The sequence below is a fragment of the Schistocerca piceifrons genome, chromosome 2 (genome assembly GCF_021461385.2).
Source record: "Schistocerca piceifrons isolate TAMUIC-IGC-003096 chromosome 2, iqSchPice1.1, whole genome shotgun sequence".
In the NCBI taxonomy this organism is placed as follows: Eukaryota; Metazoa; Arthropoda; class Insecta; order Orthoptera; family Acrididae; genus Schistocerca; species Schistocerca piceifrons.
In genome coordinates this window covers 744,302,571-744,330,056 of record NC_060139.1, presented here as the reverse complement: position 1 = coordinate 744,330,056, position 27,486 = coordinate 744,302,571, and the positions used below count along the sequence as shown (strand labels likewise).

General features: G+C 40.1%; 1 protein-coding gene across 1 annotated transcript in view; it reads right to left on the bottom strand.

Annotated features, from left to right (window-relative positions):
• LOC124776452 overlaps positions 1-27,486 on the bottom strand; it is a 110,208-nt gene that overhangs the window by 58,723 nt on the left and 23,999 nt on the right. Inside the window, exons 5-8 of the mRNA XM_047251461.1 lie at positions 12,237-12,366; positions 3,138-3,244; positions 2,210-2,574; positions 1,875-2,109 (exon numbers count right to left, since the gene is read on the bottom strand). Coding sequence (XP_047107417.1) covers positions 1,875-2,109; positions 2,210-2,574; positions 3,138-3,244; positions 12,237-12,366 — 837 coding nt within the window. The remainder of the gene's footprint in view (positions 1-1,874; positions 2,110-2,209; positions 2,575-3,137; positions 3,245-12,236; positions 12,367-27,486) is intronic.

Below are 27,486 nucleotides of genomic sequence, written 5' to 3'. Positions count from 1 at the left end.
TCTGCTATGTAATGGGATTGGGATGACATATGACCAAAGTGTAATCATCAGAAACACCTCATGGCCAGTGCGACATAAGGTTTCACATCACATCTGTACACCATAACTGTAACTTTATCTGGGATGACATTTCCTTCAAAAGTTAAGATGAAAGCACCTGTATCACTTTGGTTATCCTAGAGATCTTTTTGTATGCATCGGACGAAACATACACATTGCCTGCCTGGAGTGTAAGGTCTGTGAAGGATAATTCCTTGTACAATATTCAAAGTTTTATGTGCAGCAACAGTCATTGGTATGCCACCCAATTGTTCACATGCCTGAAGAGCTTGAGGTTGTGCAGCAGAGAAGGCATTTATAGTTTGCATTTTTCCCAATGTTCATAGCTCAAACCTGATTATGTAGTAAGTATTTATGATGAAAATTGTAAACATAGTTGATACTGGATTATTTGCGTGTGTACTTATAGCTAGAAACTCTGTATGTACTATACTGTACCATCTCTGACTGACTTGTACACAGGGACTGATTGTCCAGTTCATCAGTCTATAGTGTGCACCACATGCAGCACAACATAATATTACATGAAAAGTGTACTATGACTGCATTACAGTATAAATGCATTTTACATTTGACAGTAGGTAACACTGATTGTGTCATTTTCAACTATTTTGTTTGTATGTGTAAATATTTATTTTCAGCAATGTAGGATGATTTTCATAATTTTATTTTAATTACTGACATCACAGAGTGACACCATACAGTTTGCTCTAACAATTTTATAGCAAATACTTTTTTCCCTACTAATTATTACCAGCAGTCTTTTTGTTACTTAAAAATGGCTGTGCCACGACCTTTCAAGCACCATGACAATAACAAACCACCATCTAAAGCCCAAGGTTTCTAGTTCCACAGCTCTCCCTGTTGTAAAACATGCTCCATGCAACCCTGCCCCCGCCCCCTTTCATTTTCTCCAGTTGTTACAACTTTACAGTACAACTTTAAAGCACCTATGTTGTTTACGAGATTTTTATATACATTGTACTTTCTCATCCCCCCCCCCCCCCCCCAAAAAAAATATTATATTCTGCCATTCTAAGCTCCTCTCCCTCCCCTTTCCATTCTATATTGATTATAGGCAAAATTTTATTTTAATTTTATTCTTTACTTTTATCCTCCACCCCGTCTCTCTCTCTCTCTCTCTCTCTCTCTCTCTCTCTCTCTCTCTCTCTCTCTCTCTCTCTCCCCCCCCCCCTCCCTCTACCCCCCCCCCCCCTTCACCCCTATTTCTTTTTTTCCATTCTTTCCACTTTCTATACTGCAATTGCATTACTCTTTCAACTTCTCATTTTTTGTCTTTCTCTTCTAATCTACATTTCTCATTCAATCCATCCTTTCTACGACCTCTGAAATGAACTTAGCACAGTGCTGAATATTGTACTATTTTGACCATCTTGTTCCTCCCATTACTTTTGCTTCAACTTTGCTTCTCTATCACCTCTTAGTTGGTGGGTCATTCTTAGCCTAGGTTTTGAGTGACCTACTCACTCTGTCCCCCATTCCACAACCAATTAATCATCCTTTCCTAAAGAAGAAATCTACTATCACCTAAAGTTATGATTAATGTGAACTATTTGTATATTATTCCATTGGTAGTACTGGGAATAAGTTGAGTACTGACAAGTAATTCTGCCTTCTTGTGGCTACAACTAGAATCACAGACAAGGGAGCCCTAGGTATTTCTGCAAAGAGTAGATGTTTGCCAAAAGAAAGTCTTTCAACTTGAGTCTGATAATATTCAGTTCAAAAATTTGTATTTTTCTAGAGACAGAGTAATTGTACCATTAATTCACTACCATCTCACTTTGAAGTACCTGTGGAGTTTGTCTCTGTGCACGCATGCTGGCTCTTGCGCTCTCAGTCCGCGAGAGCGCTGGTGTCTCCTGCTTAGTACTTTTGGATTTTAGCCTGCCCTGAGCAAGTTTAGGAGGTTCAGTCAGTTTCTTCGACCTGCTGTTGCTTGGCGTTGGCGATTCAGCTTTAGATAAGGACTTGTTTTTTTTACTTTCAGCAGGTTCAGGTTCATTGTCCAGTCGTGCTCTTCTTAAACTGTAATCCACATAAATGCAGAAAATAACATTTAATAGGTACTATAACCTGCTGTTTGTCAATTAAATGGCAAACTGTGAATCTACAACACCAATAGTACCTGAAGGCCCTGTTGTATCGCATCTGTGGTGTCGATCCAGGTGCTGGAATGGTGCCTGACCTCATCCTTCCCTCACCCGTCTCACTACTACTGTCCGACTGCCGACCCTCTCCTTGTCTGACACTAGTGTCTGACGCATTGCTCGCTCTGCGAAATGGTGTAACAGGTCCACGATTTCCGACAATGGCTCTGCTGTAACTGTGACTAGTGTCTACATCTGACTCCCCACCCGAGTCTACAGAGAGAGTCATTCGTGCCTGCATAGCAGTAACAACAGATTCTGTTGCTCTCAAGAATGATTCTGTCTCCAAGCTGCTGTCACTGTGTCGTTCACTTCCAACTACATCCTGTTTCTGCCCGAAGTCCTGAAATGCAAAGGTCAAATCAGTTGCAAACTTAATTTTGGCATATTTAAAACTGCTCACATTACTGGTGTTCAATAATGAACTCATCACTCTTAATTATTACTATTAAAAAGAAAATACTTTTGTCACACAAACAACAGTGCAGTAAAATAATCCAAAACACAAAATGTAAAATGATTACTAACATCATCTGCGACAGAGCAGGAGTGATCATTTATTAATTGTTAAAACAGTGACAGATTATCATCACGCCTCAAAATTGTGCACTCAAAGAAGTGACAACTCAGCTGACACTTAACACCAAAGACCAACCAGAATATTTCACTTAAATATGAAATAAACAATACTGTTTTTTTTTTCTTTCCATTGTCTCATACATTCTCTCTTCTAGCTTTCAAATCTAAAACATGACACAAGGTGAACAACTCTGCAATTTTATCATATCAATCACAGTGCCATTTAAAAATTGTCATTTATACTTCATAGAAATAAGTGTAAACACAAATGTAATGCACACTAATGGCTGATTATTTCCCAAAGCCTCCCAATTTAAAGGAACTTACCGGAAAAGCTGAAATTGCCACTGGTGATTGGAAGAGATGATTCTTTGTATGCTGCGGAGACGGAGTAAGCTTCCGACCAGATGGTGGCAACCCTTTGCTGCTGAGAACTGGAAGATGACACATTTATTTATTATCAAAACACAACACGAAGTAAATCATGACGGAAATGAACTTATTCATTGCATTTCTTTAATTTACTGGTGTGGTAAAATTACAAAATTAGCCTTTAGAGAATCTTTATTCTGAATGAATAAAACAAGGCAAATCCACGTGCACACACACACACACACACACACACACACACACACACACACACACACACATTCTCTGAGACACGCGCAGGCCCCTGTTTAGTTAGTGGTTATTCTGAATATTCTCTTCATGAGTGAGCACATACAATAAAAGCACTTTACTAAGTGAAACTGAATTTTTATGTGCTTTCAGCATTGACTATCTTGGCTCCAAGTATGTGTATGTGTGCTATATGATAAGAACCTGCAAATTTCTGTAAAACGGGTTGAGGATGCAATGCATGCACAAGAAAACTACTCATTTTGAGGAATACAACTGTTGTTTACTCTATGAAGCCTCTTGACTATAAGAATAACTGAATGTTGAATAGTGGCAATGTGACAGGTGTTGGTACTATACGAGCTGTGCCTGGCAATGTGCATTTTAATGAGAAATGTCTAAGATTGTTGCTTTATTTCTGTACTATCAGTAGCTTGGAGCCAGTTCTTTTACCTTATAAAGAGTAATATCTGCATAACCCAGGAAACTGAGAGCTGGCTGAAGAACACTGCAAGCAGGAGGTAAATCTTCAGTGAATTTACGTGCACATATGAAACACAATAGCTAGCTGCAAGTGCATCAAATGTGTTTGTAGTAGCACAGGAGCTCACAAACTGAAACCACAGTGCCACATCATTTGTTTGCTGGTAATTACAAATGACATATCAGCTGCTCTCTTCAGTCAAGGGTAAGATCCACAAAAATTTCAGAGAAAAATTTCAATAAAGTTCCATGGATATTTCCATTAATTCTTTTCGAATTTAATATCTTGTTTGTAGTAATGCCATACATAATACAATATTTCATCAGATGGATAAAAAATGTACTCATCAAGCAGCTACAGGAGAAAACAGCATAAAAGTTATGGGAATGTGCAAGCTTTTGGAGACAGTGGCTCCTTCTTCTGGCAGAATGGTTGAAGAAAAAGGCAGAGAGATGAAGGAAAAGGACTGGTGAGATTTAGAAAATGGGGAGAGTTATAGAAAAGTCACCCAGAACCCCATGTCTGGGGAGACTTCCCGAACGGTATTAGAAGGAATTTATCCACTCAGTAGCTTCCTAAACCTCATCAATCCTTTTCCTTCGTCCCTCTTCCTTTCCCTACAATGCCTCTGCCAGAAGAAGAAGCCAGTGTCTTCAAAATCTGCATATATCTATAACTTTCATACATGTTTTTCTCTGCTGCTAGGTGAGTGGATTTTTTTATCTATCCAATTATATCATATTTTCAAAAATTGATTACTTTTGTTGATATATACCATTTCATCAGATAGAAAAAGGAATGAGGTGAAGCCAGTCACGGCTTTCATTGAGAATCTTAGTATTTAACTGTTTCTGGGAACCCATAAGAAACTAAAATCATGAAGTCAAGACATTATAATCACAGTACACTGCACATAACATCAAACTAGCAAACAAAAACTATGGTTTTCATATAGAGTATGCTACACACTCCAGATGACCTTGTATAAGATGTCATTCAAAGTGTAGCAACAGTAACACAGATATACACATAGCCCACTATTTAACACCTTTTGCACAAAAATCATCAAAGGCAAACAACAGAAGTTTACAACAAAGAACCTATCAAAAGCACATTATACAATAAACAATTATTTTCAGCTGGTCATTCATAAACTACGAATATCATCAAAAAATTTCCAAAATATGCCCACATAATTAAGTGTACAAGAAATAAGTAGTGTGGTTGAAGAAGCTGCTCACATAAATTCATGTGAAGTAACAAAATGGATTTTAATGCACGATACTGATGGTCTATCGTGAGTTAACTCTTGTGCGATCAACTTCATCATAATTACTCCAGTTATTATTTGCCTTTTTGAGTCCATAATTACAGGGACAAAACCAAATACCTGAAGTTCAATTCTGAAAGTTAAACAGGTTAAAGTGAAAAAGGATGTAGTATGCCTTCTAAACTCCCACAAGATTTGGCACTAATTTTAAACTTACACACATTCTTAGTGGAATTGCTAGCTTAGAGGCATTAATTGAAACATCAAAGCTAGGCATTCTTGGTTCTGCAATTCTCCTGGCATCAGTCTTTGCTGCTGCTAGTCACCCACCTACATCTGCACACCTATAGTCCCTCCCAATTTTTTACCGGCACCTCTGATAAGAAGCTTAAATATCCTCAGTGTCTCTCTCTTCATTATGTTCTTTTCTTCAAATTTCCAACCAGTAACTCAACAAAGACAAGAGCTACAGCATAACTATGTCATTGAAGTTTCACAAAAGATGGTTTTGAGGAACTTGTGTCAACAGAAAATACAGTTATACAGGTTGACTGCCTGATTTAAATAAAATTATTCATAAGGAACAATGCTAAGCTTAACTACATGGCTTGTTGCAAATGGTAGCTTAACTTGAAGTTTTTATGGCTACACTTCCACATGTACTCTGTATGGTGTCCGTAGAACATCTAGGTGATAATTTTTCTCCTTGTCTTTAACAACATCTCTTCTGTCATTGCCTCTACAGGATCTCGTATTCGTGAAGTATGAGTTTCTACATCAAGAACTGCTGAACTGAAGACTTTAATCCTTGGTGTAACCCCAAACAAAAAAAGTCAAGAGGTGTTACGTCTGGTGAACAAACCACACCTCAGTGTCAAGCATGGTTGGCGTTACGCATGGTGAACAGGAAGCTACCATTTGCAACAAAACACATCACTGTGCCAAGCATGCTTCCTTAGAAATAAATTTTTGTAATCGGAGAAAGACTTTATGTTCACACAGTATAAGTTTATTGGAGTGAGGCGTGAGTCAGATTGTAAACAAGTCATTAATGCTTCAATGTTTAAGCAGTAAACTGATGAAGCAAATTATTATAATGTCACCATTAGTTTTCACAACATTTCCAAATCATATGAAAATAACACTAATTAAAATTTTGGTGCAATGCTACAAGTTTGTCAGCACTTAACATCAATTAATACATAACAATTTGGATAATATCCTTCAAGTCAATGTGAGTACACATAAGAAAGCATTAAAGTTTACACAGAAAACAAGCACATTTCTTCATCCTACTGAAATGGCTCTATGCATACAGATAATTAATTCATAAGTTAGAAGTAACGTGTAAATCCAGTTTTCTTATGCAGATTGTGCATAATCACTCCACCCATCACTATGATGGTGAGCAGACCACTGATATTAAATTAATGTCATATTTCAGTTGCTGTTATTGACTTATTTATTATTTGATAAGTCTTGGAATCAAATCAAGTATGAATTTCTAAACAGGATTATAGTTTCCCCAGTTGCAAATAGGTGGAAACCACTCTCTTCCTTAAATTCAGGATGTTCATAATCTACATCAGCCCAGGCAATTACAAAGAAACTCCTGAGCCAGAAAGAAGTGATAATATATCGCAAATATTTAATGGAGAGTGCAGCAGAGGGCCAGCACAGAGAATGATAATCTGGAAGTGATACACTTATGGACTGTAGACAATTTTGATTTTTAATACTATTTGGCTTTAGGCATCTCTCGATTTTGCATTAGGTAGCTAATTCATACAGACACTATGAACATTGATAAGTCCACAAGAAACTAATACCCTGTAGTTCCTTCTGCAGTGCCATAACATGTACACAAACTAATGCAGCATCATTCCATGCTTACTCAAGTAGAAAAATATTATTTCACATTATTCATGCCCAACATGTTTTATGTTGTTTTTTTTTCATTAATGCACAATAAATTTTGTATGGAACACTATCAAATAAACACAATTCCTTCTGAAGTTGCTGGTGCCGACTTGACAAGAACTGTTCAAACAGACTATAAAAGAATACCACTTTGAGAAGTTAGAGCAAAGCACCTTGGAATCAAAAGGACACATGTGAGCAGTTACCAATACTCTTCTGTGTTTCCAATCAATATCTCATGCAGATTAGTGAGGTCAGTTGTGTTTAGGTTTCAGTATGAAACAGTATTAGTCAGAAGACAAAAATAAATGGTAAATTACAACAGAGGCAAACAAAGAAAGTTGTAATCACTGACTATTCTACTTTGTTATTAAACACAATTCAATTTTAACAAACAAGTACAATATTGTTACTTTTAATGTCATAATTTCAGTTTTCCAGCCTTCCCTCTCACATTTTACTTGCAAAGTTCCTCATGAAAAACATTCCTAGTTCCAGATGCTCTCATTTTGATCAATATTTTAACATGTTGCCCCTAGAGCACATACACTGCTGGAAAATTAAAATAGCACCACCAGGAAGGATAATAAATCATGAAATTGTACTTATTGGGCAAATACAGCACAGTAGGAACTACACACGATGAAATTTGCAGGTGATTTGAGGATATGTAGGATGCTAAATTTTTGTACAGAGAGCTGCCACCTCCGACAATAACAAGAGCTCTAATCAGCCTGAACTTCAACTTGAACTGAGCTTGGATGACATACAGAGGTACATTGTTTCACAATGGTTCAACTCTGTCCCCCAAGTTCATCAATCACAGTGGCTACAGGGTTACTTGACAACCCCTGATAAAAATGTTTTCACTGAGAAGAGATTTGTAAAGCACACTGTCCAGACCAACAGTCAAACACCCTCTACAGGGTGAAAAGTATTTAAACCGACAAACTCTGGGAGGTTGTAGGGGACATCAAAACAAATATTTTTCCCTGATGTCATTTTTTCCTACGAGGATTATTTAAACTGGTGGAGGCCGTATTACGCTCTTCAGTTGTTAGACGCCGTATTACGATCTTCAGATGTTAGAGGGCGTATTACGCTATTCAGTTGTAGGCAACTGCTGTCCACCAGTGTAGTATTGCATTGTCTCTGTTTACTAATGGAGCGATACACCTGGTGTGAGTACACTGATATGGTACTATGTAGCGCACCACAACAGACGAGCTGCACAGCAGGTTTATCAACAACAATATCCTAATCGCCATATCCCGCATCATACAACCTTTGCTGCTGTGTACCAACGTCTGCGTGAGACCGGGTCATTTAGCAGATTACCTGGACAGGGACACCATCGCACGGTAAGAACGCTGTCATTTGAGGAAGCTGTCTTGCAGCATGTGGAGCGGGATCCTTCAATCAGCACTCTTGCAATTGCACGTAACATGGGGACAAATCAGACGAATGTAAGGACAGTCCTCGGAGAGCAATTGTTACGTCCATTTCACTTACTGCGTGTCCACAACCTGGAACCAGTTGATTATCCACCCAGAGCACAGTTTTCGCAGTGGTACCTGGAACAGTGTGAAATGCATCCTACATTTCCATCCTCTGTTCTCCTTACCAATGAAGCAACGTTCAGGCGTGATGGAGTCTTCAACATGCACAATTCACATGTTTGGAGTGAGGATAACCCACATGCCACAGTTACTAGCGCTCATCAAGTGCTGTTCTTTGTTAATGTGTGGGTCGGTGTTGTTGGGGACTGTTTAATTGGGCTGTATCTGCTACCTAGGCCATTAAATGGCTGGCACTATTACAATTTTCACACCAGAGCATTGCCAGAATTGCTGGAAGACGTCCCATTCCCTGTAAGACAATGCATGTAGTTCCAACATGACGGGGCACTGGCACATTTCAATCATCGTGTGCGTCGATTCCTGGACCGACGGTTCCCAGAAATGTGGATTGGCAGAGGTGGTCCTGTACTATGGCCTGTTTGATACCCAGATATGTCTCCACTGGACTTTTTTGTGTGGGGAGAGATGCGCAACCTTGTTTACGCGACTCCTGTTGCATCAGAAGAGGATCTGGTTGCCCAGATAGTAGCAGAAGCAGGAACAATTCAGGTACTTCTGGGGTTTTTGCCTTTGTCGGACATAACATGATCCGACAGTGTAACCTTTGTTTACGTGTCAATGGAGGCATTTTTGAAAATCTACTGTAATTGAAATTGGGTTGTGTTAATGTCTTGTCTCTTGATCATAAAAAAATGGAAAAGTGTTTGTTGGTTTAATTAATTTGCCACCAGAGAAATCTTCCTCTACCGGTTTAAATACACCTCATAGGAAGAAATGACATTAGGGAAAAATATTTGTTTTGATGTCCCCTACAACCTCCCAGAGTTTGTTGGTTTAAATACTTTTCACCCTGTATATCGAAGTAGGTCAGGAGAGCATGGCCAATATCTGGTCTTGCGTTATCTTGTTGAAATATAACATCACCAGGCCTGGAAGCTCAAACACAGAAATGAGCCATAACATGTCCAAAATGAAATGGCTGCTGCCCAAATTACCAGCAATGCAAACCAGAGATTACCATGTTGTGTACCTAATGGCATATATATCATGACACCTGTATGACAATGACCCAGGCAATCTGCCAACATTCATACTGCTCAGAGTATTCACACACAGATACGTCCATAATGATATCACTGAACCACAACTCATTTGTGAATATGGCATGCCACTCCTGTGCCTGATGTTTGAAGCACTACTGTTGGTGTGCCTTTCTCTACCGTCATGTCCATGGAATCTGCAATAACAATCACCATGCTGACAGTTTGTGATGCTCAAGATGTTGACATACTATTTGTGTGGATACTTTTCTTGCTACTCACAAACCCATACTGTAACTCATAGTATGTGATATGGCTACAAAATCCTGCATGGCCAAGCAAATAATGTGCCTGTCCTCTCAGACAATAGTGGCACAGGACCACATGGCATCGAGTATGGGTTTTCTGAACCCAATGAATCCATGTTCATGTGACAGCCATGGGATCATAACCAACAAGACTGTAGGTGGAGAGAGAAAAAAACCTACCCACCATGCAGTGGCATGAGTACACACTTATAAATAGTATTAAAGTTTGCAAATCATCCTTCCCATACAGCTTTGACATTCGAGACAAACATATATACTCAGATGTAGACACTCTACAGCAATCTTACCACCACTGTGACCTCATCCTTCACTGGACATAATTACCCCACCAGCTTATTTGAAAAGCAGATTTCCCAGACCATTACATCCAATCCTGATACTTCTGATCGCTCCAAGAAACAACTTAGGAGTACCCCACTTGTCACTCAGTATTATCCTGGCATTAAATGTATTATCGGCTACTTCGACAAAGCTATGACTTCTTAAATTCATACCCTGAAATGAGGTCCATTCTGTCCGACATTTTGCCCACCACAACTAGAATAGCATTTAGTCATCCTCCCACTCTCCGTAATATCCCTGTCAGACCCTATGCTCCTTCTGCACCCACCTCCCTACCCTACGGCTCCTAACCCCATGACCATTCCTGCTGTAAGACATGCCCTATGCACCCTCCTACCACCATCTATATCAGCCCTGTTACTGGCAAAACATATACTATCAATGGGACAGCCACTGTGAGACAACACATGTTGTACATCAGCTGTTATGTGAACATTGTTCGGCCTTTTACATTGGCATTATCACCACCAAGTAATCATTTGGGGCATAGGCAGAGGATGTATACTGGCAAAACACAATATCCTGTTACAGAGCATGCTCAATGACATGACAGTCATGATCTCAGTGACTGTTTAACCACACATCATTTGGATTCTCATTTGGATTCTTCCATTGAATACCAGTTTCTCAGAACTGGTACTATAACATGTCCTTGGTTCTCCCCACCCACCTGGTCTTAGTTTACATTATTTTCTTTGATCTCCACATTTCTTCACAGAAACTACATCTTTCTTTACTCCCTTTCATCATTCATTTACTGACCTGTTTATTTTTTGCTCCCCCCACTCCCCCCCTCCCCCCAAACCTCTGTCACATACAATGCACTTAGTTTTTCGCTCTTACTAACTAGAGCACGGTGTTTGGGCAGTAATCTATTTCTGGTATATTACCCTATCTTCCACCTTTAAACTATCAGATTTTCAAATTTCTTCCAGTACAGTCCCTAACAACCAGTCTTTCCTTCTCATCCCATCCAGTAAGTCTCCATCCACCGACCAAGGGTTGTGGGTGACTTTTTCTAACTCTACCCCTTTTCCTAAACCTCATCAGTCCCTGTCCTTCACCCCTCATCCTGGCCCCTTCAATCCTTCCACAAGAAGAAGGAGCCATTAGCTCCAAAAGTTTTTGAACTTCAATATTTTTTATACATGTGCTCTCCTGTTCCCACTTGTGAGTAGATTTTTTTTATCCATCCACTTACATTATATGTTCAAAAATTTATAATTTTCATTGATTTATTAACCAACAATACTGCAGTACAGCACACGATCAATGACCATGATCCTGCCACTCTTGATTTCCTACATGTGCTAGTAGACATTACGTGATGCATATCATGGTCTCCTCACAAAGAAACTTCACTCAAATGCAATTTCCAAATTACAAACACATTATATATTCTTTCCTAATTTACAGAATGTAGATGGCATTGCTGCTACCATCTTTGCACAATAGTGCTGACATGCTAATCATTTTCATATCCAATCATGTAGTGCCCTTAGTGCAGATTTAAAGTTTGTAGCATGCCACCTTCATTTTAATGGACATCAGTTTATTTAATTATTTATCAGTACTTGCATCCTTATTTTTGTCCACATATATATGTTTCATATTAATTAAGAACACATGCCCAAATAAGTACAAATTTTTTTAAAAAAATAGATGTAATAGGTTCAAAAGCTTTCTGATTTTGTTCAAATGCCCTAAAAGGAATAAGACATGGAAGCTGCACAATTCTTAAATCGAACATCATCTTTCACACAAAATAATCAGTTTCAGGTAAACAGTCTGTAATGAAAAACAATTTTAAAATAAATCAGTAACTAACAGTTACTAAGTTTACCTGGTTTTCCCAGAGGTAGAGGCGGCAGACTCATTGGATCTGATTTTTCATATTCAGACTCATGATTATGTTTGGCCACCTGGTTTGCCCACTCATTAATCCAGTTTGGATTATCACGATACAGACTCATCTGCAAAGCAAAGAAACTTTTAAAATTACACTATAAGTACTTGTAGTTATGACAAATGTCAGAACAAACTCAAGAAGTAAAAACTAAAACTGTATTGGTAGGTTACATCAGGAAGACACTAGTACAATAATCAGCTGAGAAAAGAAAATGGAAATAGTCAATTGTACATTTTATCTATGTAAATTTTTATTTTTTATTTTTTTAACAATAAAATTGACTTTCTAATCCCAATGGATGTTAACTTCCCAGATCATAATCAGCTGAGAAAAGAAAATGGAAATAGTCAATTGTACATTTTATCTATGTAAATTTTTATTTTTTTAACAATAAAATTGACTTTCTAATCCCAATGGATGTTAACTTCCCAGATCATTCTTTCTTCTTGTAAGTCATTACTCAGCAGCAGCATAGGATAGACAATAGTAGCAATACAGGCACTAATTAACTTCTACCCATAAAAGCTTCATTCACAAGTGTTTACTAATGTATAGAAAGTTATACAATTATGTAAGCTGCAATTTGTACATACTTACTCTTAGTCTTGTAAATGAAAGCAGGTATAGATGATGCAGCTCTTTGCAAGGAATAACCTAAACTAAATGTCATGTTATACTGTTGGCTGAGAAATTAATTATATGACCCTAAAGGGTTTTATCCTCAATCATTCAGCTATATTTGCATGGTACAATCGTGACCAGTATGTCAATAATGACACAACGAAATGGGCTACGGTCGGTATTACAGTGAAATTTGCTCAAGCAAGAATAAATTTTTAAAGAATGACAAACATGTTTGCTATTGACAACAAGAAACATGTGAAGTAGAGTGTGGCTATTCTAAAATACGTATTTGTTTGTCGCCATATAGCGGAGATGTTAAGTCGCAGATAGACAAACAAAAAAACTGTCAAACAAGTAAGCTTTCAGCCGAAAAGGCTTTCTTACGAATTAGACACATGCACATGCATGCACGCGCAGGTGTTTGCCACTAAGTAAAGAATGGCTGTCATCAACTGTAAGGTTGCTTTGACGAGGAGCAGCAGGAGATCAGTGCTTAACATTCTCACCTCATTGTTGAGGTCATTAGAGATGGAGCACAAGCTTGTAGTGGGGAAGGAAATCAGCTGTGTCCTATCAATGCAACCATTCTGGCATTTGTCTGAAGCGATTTAGGGAAACCATGGAAAGCCAAAATCGGGATGGCCAGATGCAGGTTTGAACCATTGTTCTCCCAAATGCGAGTCCAGTGTGCTAACCACTGCACCGCCTTGCTCATTAGGTCAGTTCGAAAACCACAATGCTTTACTACGCATAATCCTATCAGAGGTGGTAATCTTTGCCTTCCTCCAGCCTATGAACTGACTTGTCTCAGCCAATTACAGGGAAATCTATAGTCTAATGTGCACTCAGAACTGCAGTGCTACTCACATCAAACTACACTTGACAATTAGCTACAGCATGAAAGAGAGAGTGCATTATGAGCAGGATTTCAGAATTTGTAATGGCCCATGTGGCAAGATGCAGTGAAACATAAGATATCACTCTGAACATCACAGAGGTGGATTTAACAGTAATAAGAAATAGAAAGACCAGAGAAGATGTCATGCAGTGATCTGTGATGTACTACCATGAAGGAGGGACACTGCTGAAACCACATGAGAGCCTGTATTTAACACTTTGAGGATGAACTCAAATATAGCTCATGTGGCAATAATGGTCCATGTGGCAGAAATGGCCTAAAGGTTCCACACCTGAGCACAATTCATCTTCCTGATTTTCCACTGTTTTCTTCGCACTCACGGCTTCCCCTCAGATTTGGAATTGACACCTGTGTGGTGCTGCCATCATGTGAATATTTCTGATACTATTCAAACAACTTTCAGGAATGCAACCAGGTATATATCTTCAACAACTGCTCATATTGTGTTAGGTGCACACACCATCATTTACAAGTCACTAATACAATGAGAGAGCTCTTTGTAAAGGAAAATTAATACTTAAGTATGATGGGAAAGGAAGGAAGGATGATTGGGTTTAATATCCCATGGACGACAAGGTCATTAGAAACAGAGCACTAGGCTTGGACTATGAGAGTACGGCGAAGGAAATTGGCCATGCCCATTCAAAGGAACCATCCTCACATTTGCCTGGAAGAACTTTGGGAAATCACAGAAATCTGAATTTGAACTGTCGTCTTCCCCAATACGTGTCCAGTGTGCTGACCACTGAGCAAAATCACATGGTCGATATGCTGGGCTACACTGACCAAGAACCATAATACACCATATGCAGAAATACAAAACATAACCCTTAAACAGGTAGCATCACTGCACAACCAAAGATGACCACTATCAGATGATATTCACAGCTAATAGTAATTACAAACAAATGAGCAAGTAATATTAACTTTGTCCTTCAGTTGTTTGAGCACAGAGAGCAGGATTCTATGCACAATTTAAGAAAAAATCTCCCTCTCAATTTATAAGGTCACTTGCTAATTTAATCTCAACTGCTTCCTAATAACACTATCACAATAGCTGGAAGTGGATGCTGGAATCTCTGTGCTTTTATATTCCACAGGATGACTGGCGCCAGGGCAATGTTCTGCAGTAGCAGATTTGCTCAGCTGTTGTAAGCATACATGACATTTACACTTAGCACACTGGTCCTCCACAGTTCTGATGGTCTGAGTAATGTATGAGACACCACAACAGCAAGGGAAACAGTGGACACCCACCTTAAAGAAAACCAAGACCATTCTTTACATACTCTAAAAGGGAACTTACCTTAGATGGCATAGAAAAACACACTTAACACCATGTTTCCACAGAATACGACCAGTCCTGTTGGAAATGCTACCTGTGTAACCCATATACACCACAGACTTAGGAGCTACCACATTATTTTCATTGTTCACCTGATTTACAGTTGCTCAATAGTCCAATGCACATCTGATCTGTCTTTTACTTTAACCATAAGGCGAAAGGCGACTTCAAGGTGGATTAACTCAGCTAACAAACTTCCAGGGGCTGAGATGACATGGATTTTGGAATAAAGATATGAAGTACCCTTCACACTGAGCTCAGCCGAAGATACAAATCAATGCGAGTTGGCTTCCTATAAATTGCGTGTCCCCGATGTACCATCAACCCTTCCAGAAAAGGAAGCAACTACTTGGGCAGAGTGAAACTGTTTAAATTCTCACTTCATGAGGCCAAATAACAAAAGTATTGTCTCCATATTTGAAAAAGCAAGCAAGTTTTAACACTGCTGATACAGGCAACATTCCTCAAACTACTCCACAAACAGCTTGGCAATAATAGATGGCAAACAGTTCCCCACTGTACATCCATCTGTCTGATCACAGAACTGGTCACTGAGTAAAAAGTAACTGGAAGTCAACAAGTGTTGAAATAATGAAATTGCACACTGCAACCTCTACAATATTGGCAGTTGTTGCAGATGTCAACTGGCTACATTCCTGCAAGTTATTTGAACATTCTGTGGCCTGGGAAGAACTCAAGTTTCACATAGTTCACCTCTATGGGGAGGAAATCTATCGTTACTAGTGGAAATTAGATAAACTTTGCCATGGAAGAATGATGTTGCAATGTGGTTTTCATGGACTCCACAAACCATATTTTTAGTGTGGCAGTGACAGTATGTGGAACTACTATCACAAACATCTAAAAACCTCAGATAGTGGACTGGTCAAAACCTCCACTCAGACTTTTCACTGACTCAGTCGTCTATGTTGGAGGCTTTAAAAGCCACCACAATGATTGGGAATTAAAGATAATGACACAAATGGCAACATCTTACATGACTGGTTGTCCTTGAATAATCTGTACCTCATTTTTAGTGCAAAGAAAAGAGGAACATTCTGATCAGCATGGTGCAGATTGTCACATTACTAGATCTATGATTTACCCCTATCAGTCATGCTAACAGAAATGGTGAACTGGCAAATAGGAAAACACCAGAATCTTTTTTACCACAGTCAACATATGTCCATACTTACTGATTACGGAATCTATATACCTGGAATTTTTAAAAACAGCAATACACTGATAAACTTGAAGAACTCATTGAATTTATTCCAGTGCAGATTACAAACTATGATAGATTTACTCAAGCTGTCAAAGAGGTAGAAAAAAGAACAATACCCAATGGACACTGGAAACAATGAATTCCTGGTGGGTCTAATCAGTGTGATGAGCTTTACAAGGAATATAAACTTATACATTAAAAAAAAAAATAGCAGTTGAACTTCTCATAGCTCTAAATGATCAGAGAAGAAAGAAAAGACAAGAAACAACAGAGAGTATTGATTTCACACATTCAAGTTGCAAAGCTTGGCAATTTGGTGACACCATGACCTGTGGAATGGTTCAGAGACGTAGGTATAATGCTTAAAAAATTGTGATTGTTTGTTTTTAATTTTTTGTTTGTTTTTACACTATGTAGTTTTACGTATATTAAAACATTTACACACAAATGTAAAATGTCCATGTAAACCATATGAATAATAACTGCAGACCTATCATGTATGGCGTATGCATGGAATCGCCTTGGACTGTCCTTAAGGTGATGAAATGGCTGTTGACAGGCGACCATCCACTAGCAATTGACACCCTTCTTGCAAAGCTGATTGAGAGGTTGCACTATCTGCGCCACTTGAGGAATGAACTTTGCACAGCACACAATTTTTCCCAGAAATGATTGCAACTGTTTATGGTTAGTGGACATGTAGATAAATCTGTCAAAGTGGTCACACATGGGTGCAATACCCTTGTGACTAAGCATGTGCCCTAGGTATCTGATGCTGAGGACAAAAAAACTCCACTTTTCCAGCTGACAACATAAATCATTTTCCCAGAGCCGTTGGAAAAGGGACTCAAGATTCTTGTAATGTTCTGCATGTGTCGGCCTCATAACAATAATATCACCCAAATAGTTAACACAATGCTGAATACTGTGAGTCAATTGTTCTAATACATTTGGAAAATGCTGGCTGCACTCACAACTCCGAACGGTAAGTGATTGTTCCTGAATAAGACAATCGGTGTATTTAAAATTAGCAACTGACATAAGTATAATCAGAAGGCAGTTGGAGATGTCCAAGCTTTAACTCCATCTACATCTACATTTATACTCCGCAAGCCACCCAACCGTGTGTGGCGGAGGGCACTTTACGTGCCACTGTCATTACCTCCCTTTCCTGTTCCAGTCGCGTATGGTTCGCGGGAAGAACGACTGTCTGAAAGCCTCCGTGCGCGCTCTAATCTCTCTAATTTTACATTCGTGATCTCCTCGGGAGGTATAAGTAGGGGGAAGCAATATATTCGATACCTCATCCAGAAACGCACCCTCTCGAAACCTGGCGAGCAAGCTACACCGCGATGCAGAGCGCCTCTCTTGCAGAGTCTGCCACTTGAGTTTGTTAAACATCTCCGTAACGCTATCACGGTTACCAAATAACCCTGTGACGAAACGCGCCGCTCTTCTTTGGATCTTCTCTATCTCCTCCGTCAACCCGATCTGGTACGGATCCCACACTGATGAGCAATACTCAAGTATAGGTCGAACGAGTGTTTTGTAAGCCACCTCCTTTGTTGATGGACTACATTTTCTAAGGACTCTCCCAATGAATCTCAACCTGGTACCCGCCTTACCAACAATCAATTTTATATGATCGTTCCACTTCAAATGGTTCTGCATGCATACTCCCAGATATTTTACAGAAGTAACTGCTACCAGTGTTTGTTCTGCTATCATATAATCATACAATAAAGGATCCTTCTTTCTATGTATTCGCAATACATTACATTTGTCTATGTTAAGGGTCAGTTGCCACTCCCTGCACCAAGTGCCTATCTGCTGCAGATCTTCCTGCATTTCGCTACAATTTTCTAATGCTGCAACTTCTCTGTATACTACAGCATCATCCGCGAAAAGCCGCATGGTACTTCCGACACTATCTACTAGGTCATTTATATATATATTGTGAAAAGCAATGGTCCCATAACACTCCCCTGTGGCACGCCAGAGGTTACTTTAATGTCTGTAGACGTCTCTCCATTGATAACAACATGCTGTGTTCTGTTTGCTAAAAACTCTTCAATCCAGCCACACAGCTGGTCTGATATTCCGTAGGCTCTTACTTTGTTTATCAGGCGACAGTGCGGAACTGTATCGAACGCCTTCCGGAAGTCAAGGAAAATAGCATCTACCTGGGAGCCTGTATCTAATATTTTCTGGGTCTCATGAACAAATAAAGCGAGTTGGGTCTCACACGATCGCTGTTTCCGGAATCCATGTTGATTCCTACATAGTAGATTCTGGGTTTCCAAAAACGACATGATACTCGAGCAAAAAACATGTTCTAAAATTCTACAACAGATCGACGTCAGAGATATAGGTCTATAGTTTTGCGCATCTGCTTGACGACCCTTCTTGAAGACTGGGACTACCTGTGCTCTTTTCCAATCATTTGGAACCTTCCGTTCCTCTAGAGACTTGTGGTACACGGCTGTTAGAAGGGGGGGGGGGGGCAAGTTCTTTCGCGTACTATGTGTAGAATCGAATTGGTATCCCGTCAGGTCCAGTGGACTTTCCTCTGTTGAGTGATTCCAGTTGCTTTTCTATTCCTTGGACACTTATTTCGATGTCAATTCTTTGAACAATACTGGCCCCCTGACAATTTAGGCAACTTCTCTGGGCAAGGCAGGAGAAAGATCAATGTTGGACTAGGAATTAATAGTATACTTAGAATCACCAGTCCCAGGAATCAATCTGGGAGGAGTCCTTGTGACTCTGGGCCAATGGGAGTGAAACACGTCATTACCTGTCACCTGCAACCATAATATATTGGACTCAGCAAGAGAATCCAACTAGCCTCTTTCACTCCAACTCCAGCATGTAACCTGCAAGAGGTGCCCTGTTAAGCCGAGCAACCCAGGGGAAGGTTGGGTAACCATTCCCAGCGGGAAGCTGGGTCAGTGAGTCAGTGAGCTGATCAGTGCTGGAGGCTCCAAGGCTCACAACATCAGCAGGATCTTGGTCGATGCGTCAGTTTTCCACTGACAAAAGCAGGGAGGAAAGCTCAGCAAATGCTATTACCCCAGGTGGTACCCAACCCAGTCGTCTTGGGAAGACGCATGCAGGCCTTTGGAATCTGGGGAGCCTGCACCAATATGCTACGAGGTATCGGAGACTCCTGCAAAGATTAGGCACAAATGCCCCAATTACTTTGCCACCTTTAATGCCAACTCACTTCTGAAGGCTGGTAAAAAAAAAAAACTTACAGGCAGCCAGCAGCAACATAAGATACTAATTGCAGCAATTCAAGAGACAAGATTCACAGATGAACAAACTTTTGAGTCAGAGGGCTACAGAATATTTAAAGGTAAAATTGGCAAACGCATTGTAAAAACTATTCCTCATCTTGGCATGGGATTTATAGTCAACAAGAAAATTCTAGATTCCATCACAGACTTTAGCTCACCAAATAGCCGAGTATCTAATATTTCTTTCTGAAGCACAAACAAAGTTTACAGCATTGTGAATGTTCATACACTTACCGACCAGGCAAACAAGAGAGCTCTGAAAGGAACAGATGAATTTTGGGAAGAACTAGAAGACTACCTATCCAAGATCCCAGACAAATACATCATCATTCTGGTCAGAGATCTTAATGCGCCACTTGGCAAGGAGAGAAAATTTCAAGACAGTGTTGGAAATTACCCAGCACATAAAAGAACCAACCACAATGGAGAGAGGCTCATGGAATTGTGTAAAGCTTTCAACCTAGTCGTGAAATCAACAGCATTCAAACACTTGCCAAGAAAACAGAAAACTTGGTCATGCCCAAATCCAAATCTTGGAGAACAACAAATTGATCACGTTGCCATCACCCGGAAAACACAATGAGAGATCCAGAATGTTAAAGTTCTGAGGAATGCCAATCTGGATTAAGATTAAAATTAAGATAATTCCAAGAAAATCAAGAAAAACACAGACATAGAAGATAGACAGATCTGACACAGAAAAGCTGATGTCCAATTGAGAATTCACTCAAACTTGAATCCTTAAATGGAGAGTACTGGAAAGAATTGCAACAAGCCCTACTCAGAACAGCAAAGGAAACTGTTCTGCTTCTGAAACCGAAGAAGCATGCTTGGTGGAACAGTGATTGTGAGACAGCAGTGAAGCAAAGACAGCATGCGTGGCAGAGATGGAATGCCAAGAAAAATGAAGCTAACAAAACTAACTTTCTGGATGCTAGAAAACACGGTGAAAAATCATACGGGGAGTGAAGCGCCCATATGAGAAAATGCAGTTGGCACAAATTGAACAAAACTTCCAAAAGACAAATACACGAAACTTCTATAGAACTGCTAAGGTCAATATCACCAAGTACAATCCTCCAAACTTCAAAGCTCCAAACAGGAAGCTAGCTCACAATGATAAAGACAACTGCCAGATATTAGCGAATTACTTTACAGCTCTTCTGAATTGTGAACCTCCAAACTCCACATTTCCCTTTACTGACTATGTAGAAATAAACCCAAATTCATCACGAAAGCGGAAATCAAGCTAATTATTGACTCGCTTAGAAACAACAAAGCACCAGGGGAAGATTCTATAATTGCTGAGCTTTGGAAGTATGCATGGGGATAAGGCAGTAGATAAACTAACAGAAATAATCAGCCAGATTTGGGAAACTGAAAGGCCCCCCCCACCTGGCTGGAATTCTGCTCTAACTCATCCTCTTCATAAGAAACGCGACAGAACAGATATAAATAACTATCGTGGTATCCCTCTCAAATCAACAACCTACAAGATTCTGTCAAAACTCTGCAAACTAGGACAGAAGAACAGCTAGACCAACAGCTGGGAGAGTATCAAGGATTTTTCAGGCACGGGCGATCATGCGTCGAACAGATAATGAACCTCATTCAGATCCATCCTTTTGTACACTCCTGGAAATTGAAATAAGAACACCGTGAATTCATTGTCCCAGGAAGGGGAAACTTTATTGACACATTCCTGGGGTCAGATACATCACATGATCACACTGACAGAACCACAGGCACATAGACACAGGCAACAGAGCATGCACAATGTCGGCACTAGTACAGTGTATATCCACCTTTCGCAGCAATGCAGGCTGCTATTCTCCCATGGAGACGATCGTAGAGATGCTGGATGTAGTCCTGTGGAACGGCTTGCCATGCCATTTCCACCTGGCGCCTCAGTTGGACCAGCGTTCGTGCTGGACGTGCAGACCGCGTGAGACGATGCTTCATCCAGTCCCAAACATGCTCAATGGGGGACAGATCCGGAGATCTTGCTGGCCAGGGTAGTTGACTTACACCTTCTAGAGCACGTTGGGTGGCACGGGATACATGCGGACGTGCATTGTCCTGTTGGAACAGCAAGTTCCCTTGCCGGTCTAGGAATGGTAGAACGATGGGTTCGATGACGGTTTGGATGTCACCGGTGTCAATGTCTTCTTTTTTCCATTTCCAGGAGTGTATATGAAGTTCAGGAATAAAAATTTTGTTGTGACCTTTGTGGATTTCAAAAAGGCATATGACTCGATTGATTGCAAAAGTGTGATCAGAATTCTAGAACAACTTCGCCTAGACAACAAGACCAAAGTGATAATCCAACAAGCACTAACCAACACAACCCCAAAAGTGAAATTTAGGGGAGAAACATCAGAAGCTTTTGAAATAAAGACTGGAGTGAGATAAGGAGATGGGCTCTTACCTCTGCTCTTCAACTGTGCCCTCGAGAAGGTGATTCGCGAGTGGCGCAAAGAACTGGAAAACCAAGGAACTAAAAATGGTGCCAGGCTGGGTTACAAGAAACAAAATCTTGAAATCGATTGTCTTGCTTTTGCAGATGATCTTGCAATTTTTTCTGATTCCATGGAAACAGCTGAGGAACAGATTAACGAGCTTAACGCACAAGCACAGAAGACTTGCCTCCAAATTTCATTTGAGAAAACAGGGTTTATAATGAACATAAATTCACCACCAAGGGAGCTTGTAGTGGGTCAAGGCAAAATTAAGCGAGTTGAAAAGTTGAAATATCTCAGAGAATTGATAACAGCCACTTTATCAGAGAAAGAAGCCTTCATATCACGCATGAACAAAATGGAAATGGCATTCCATTTAACCGAAACATTTACAACAAAAGATCAGTATCATTCAATGCAAAGTTAAGGCATTACTGCTGCGTTATCCATCCAGAGGTACTGTACACTTCTGAATGCCTAGTAATGAATAAAAAGAAGGCCTATTCGAAGAACTAGAAGCCAAGGAAAGGAAAATTTTGAGAAAGATCTTAGGTCCCATCAACGAGATTGGGGAATATAGAAGACGTTACAAACATGAACTGTATTCCCACGTAGAGAAGATAACCGATACCATCTGGAAAAGAAGGATTATGTTTTATGGACATATCAGCCGAATGAGCCCTGGAAGACTCGCCAATCATATGATCACCTACTTTCAGGAGAAGAAAACAAAATGGGCCTGGTTCACAGAGGTGGAGAAAGATCTTAAATTGGGGATCACCCACGATGACAGCTTGGAGCATGTCCCACTCAAGGAGAAACTTATGGCATGGCAGGGTTTCCAAGAAAAGCCAAAACTAAAAACAGGAAAGGCTTGGACCCAGGAGAGGAAGGAGCAACACCAAGAATGAATGCAGGAGCACTGGGCAAACATCAGAACACGTAAAGCAAGACAGTTGAAATAATGTGGTCGAAAGACAGCCTAATCGAAATCAGTGAATGAATGAATGAAGACTTGGAATCACCACAAATACATAATGAACCGTTCAGTTTTCCAATGCCAACCACTACCATTGCCCACTGACTGGTGGAAACCAGGCAAAAAATGTCCTGGTCTTGGAGCCATGTGAGTTCCACCTAAGCAGTGGCAAAATTTAGACACTGCAGAAGGCTTCAGAGTAATATGAAGTGTATATTTATATGTACCTAAGTAAGTGATGGTTCAAAAATTTGCCTATCTATCATGCACAAGGCACCACACTCAGAACAAGAAACTTTAGTTGACACTAAATTAACTTGATCCTCTACTGGAAACCCAACACTAGTAAAGGCATCTAAGACAAAAATGTTAATAGGGCAGCACACCACAATAGTTTAATATTTCTAAGGCCACCAATGGCTATTCTCCGAGGAGAGGATTGGCCCTGCGGCAGTAAGAAAGGACCTGGCACCATGCCCACTGCAGTGGAGACGAACTGAGCCAGCTACAAGTGTCCTTGTTTATTAAAGACATGGAATGGTAATATCGGTGTCTAGCTGAAATTTCACAGACTGGCTGAGTAGTGTCATGTCCAATGTGAGTTCCTGTAGCAGCAGGGAAACTGCCAGCTCCACAGTGGTGTTCTCACGCTGCAGCTGAGCACATGGCCGGTTGGCCAGTCGTTGACAAATAATAGCCAGGGGACTGCTTCTGCAGCATGCCCAGGAGTCCACTGCCTGATGCAGGCATCGACTTCTGGTATGCACACTACTGCAGCTAGGACAGGACTGGGGCTTCTTTGACATGTCCAACTTACGTCACAATGCTGAGGAGGGAGGGCGATTCTGACCCATCCAATTAACAAAACAAAAAAGGTTAGCCTATACTCAGGAAGGAGCAGAAGAATCAAGATAATGAAGTCTCCCACAAGATGCCGGCAATTCAGATGCCCATGAACTCAGGTGAGACTTAAAAGAGACAGATTTACAAGATGATGAGTCACAATTATCAGATGACTGCTGCCTGTGATTGCAACTAACAACTTGGGAAACTTTCTTTTTTTTCTGAGCAGCCAAACAACTGCAAAAGATTTAGCAATTTGAAGTACTTCACCCAGACTAGGATAAGACCGAGGAAAAGTATTAGCTACAACCTCCCTGTCAGGGGCACCACCTACAATCACATCTTGAATCAATGATTCCATCTATGAAACTGTACAGTTCTGGGACACAATATTGCACTTGCTTGTGAGACCATGCAAGCTGCAACTGTGTACAACTGTCCAAGGTGTTCGTGACACTGATTAAACTGGAGCCTAGCAGCAACATTGTGCGTCGGCTGACCATAGTATTCGACTAACAGAAATCATTGAAAGACTGGTCCAAGAATGGCTGCAATTTGTGCACCACTCCATTATAACAACTACAAGAAGACAAAAGCACATCACTCTGCTTCCAACCAAAAATACAATAAGCAAAACAGTACAGTTCAAAATGGTAGAGGCAGACTTTCCAGTTTTCCACAGACTTGAAAAAGAGAGTGAATGGCAGTGGGGGTGTAGCTATGGCCACTGACTGATGGAGTTGCTGCTGAGAAACGAGCTGCAGGAGAACAGCCTGCTGTTCTTTACACTGTTGTTATGTAGCCTCAGACTGTTGCTGACGAAGTTACATAACATTCGGGTCCATAAAATAGGAAGCAGGAGGTGGACATTGCCATAAACACAACACGATAAGATCTCATCACCATTAAAGTGTCCACCTCTGATACAAACCTGTGATCCGTTAACAAAGCCAAGGCTACCACGAGTGAAGCACTGTATAAACACCATTAACGTAAGCCATACAGTGAAATGTCCAAAGCAGGGTCAAAATCTGAATAGCGGCTAACTGAGTACATCCAGCATACTGCTACTGGCTGAAACCATGTGACCTGCGGTGGTGCCAGACTACGTCTAGTGTAGAGCCTCTGTTCTGCTAACAGTCATGTCTGCTGGTGGGAATATTAAAGTAGGATACTAGGAAAATGATGTCAACAAAGAAGATTGCTTACAAAAAACTCATGCAACCCATCTTAGATCACTGTTTAAGTGTGTGGAACCAGTACCAATAGGACTAACATGAAATAGACAAAACCATCCTGTGAAAGCATACTTACAAAATTTCAGTCAGCTTTATTTGATGAATCTACACACGTCACTCCTGTAAGTATTGTGAAGAAAAGTTAGACTAATTACAGTACACACAGAGTTATTTAAATAACATTCTTACCCAGTTCCACATGTGAATGTAAATGGAAGAAACCCTTATTAATGGCACAGTGGGAAGCACGCCATGCCATGCACTTCACAGTGGTTATGAGGATATGGATTTAGATGTAGAAAACAAGCAATGTCTTTGCAAGGCAACTCACAGAGATTTGATCTCACGATTGTTGAATCACTGGTAGCATGTACTGGTTCTTGAGCCACTTACACACAACTGTTATCAGTTCCGAAAGTGTTATACACTGAGGTGACAACAGTAATGGGATGGCAATATGCACATATATATGTGCACAAGGTATGAAATGGCAGTGCCTTGGTAGAGCTGTTATTTGTACTCAAGTAATTCATGTGAAAAGGTTTCCACACAACAGGAATTATCAGGCTTCGAACACGGAATGGCAGTTGGAGCTAGACACAAGGGACATTCCATTTCAGAAATTGTTAGGGAATTAAATAGTCAAGATACACTGCGTCAAGAGTGTGCTGAAAATTGCAAATTTCAGGCATTAACTCTCACCACGGTCATCAACGCAGTGGGCAACAGCCTTCACTTAACAACAGAGAGCAGTGGCGTTTGTGTAGAGTCATCAGTGCTAACAGACAAGAAACAATGGGTGAAATAACCAAAGAAATCAATGTGGGATGTGCGACAAATGTATCCATCAGGCAAGTGTGGCAAAATTTTGTGTTACTGGGTTATGGCAGCAGACGACCAACACAAGTGCCCTTGCTAACATCACAACATCACCTACATCACCTCTCATGAGTTCATGAGAACCCTACACGGCTGCAAAATCATGGTCTGGTCAGATGAATCTGATTTCAGTTGGTAAGAGCCGATGGTAGGGTTCGAGTGTGGCACAGACTCCACAAAGCCATGGACCAAATTGTCAACAAGGCACTGTGCAAGCTGGTGGTGACTCCATAATGGCGTGGGCTTTGTTTGCATGGAATGGACTGGCTCCTCTGATCCAACTGAACCAAAGAGTCACTGGAAATGGTTGTGCTTGGCTATGTGAAGCCCAACTATTGCCATTTATGGACTTCATGTTCCCAATCAATGATGAAATTTTTATGGATGACAATGCACCATGTCACTGGGGCACAATTGTTTCTGATTGGTTTTGAAGAACATTCTGAAAAATTTGAACAAATGACTTGGCCAATCAAATCACCTGACATGAACCCCATCGAACATTTCAACAGGTCAGTTCTTGTACAAAATACTGCATCAGCAAGAGTTTCGCTATTATGGACAGCTATAAAGGCAGCATGACTGAGTAATCCTCCAAGGGACTTCCAATGATTTGTTGAGTCCATGTCACGTTAAGCTGTTGCACTACGCCAGAAAGAAGGTGGTCCAACACAATATTATGAGGTATCCCATGACTTTCGTCATTTCCCGATAAATTCTTGCATCTCTTTGTTGCTGCTGCATTTCTTTTGTAAACAATCTCAACGGATTTTGAAGTCAGCCATTTTTGCAGAAACTGGCATGACTGCCAACATGGAGACAAATACTTCGAAATTAAATTAAGAATGTGTCTGAAGTAAGAAAACAGTACACTTCTTTTTTCTAGTTTTGAAAGACCATTGCATACCTCATGCAATTTCATTGCAATACAGCAATTTGAACCAAAGATTATCTGCATTCTAAGCATGTCTGTATAAATATTCAGTCAAACCATCTAGTTGAGTAATTGTTAAAGAAACCTTTTGAAGCAAACTGTCAGGGAAAAAGTTTGAAATAAGACATTTCATATGTTTCTTTAACATTAAAAACATCCACGACAGGGTACAAGTATCTTAGCTGTTGTTTCAAAATTATTTTCATTGGTATGCAGAGCAACATGCTTAAGTTTTTCACGTAAATAACTTTTGATTCTTTTAAGATATTTGTCATAATTTTTCACTTAGACAGATAGCAATTATAGGCCTCACGAAACCAAGACCAATGTGTTTTCGCAACATTATTATTCATATAGACATTAACTCTGTTTCATTTATTTTTGTGGAACTGTGGTACTTTTCATGCCAGAATAGATCCATATGAGACAAATTTAGAGAC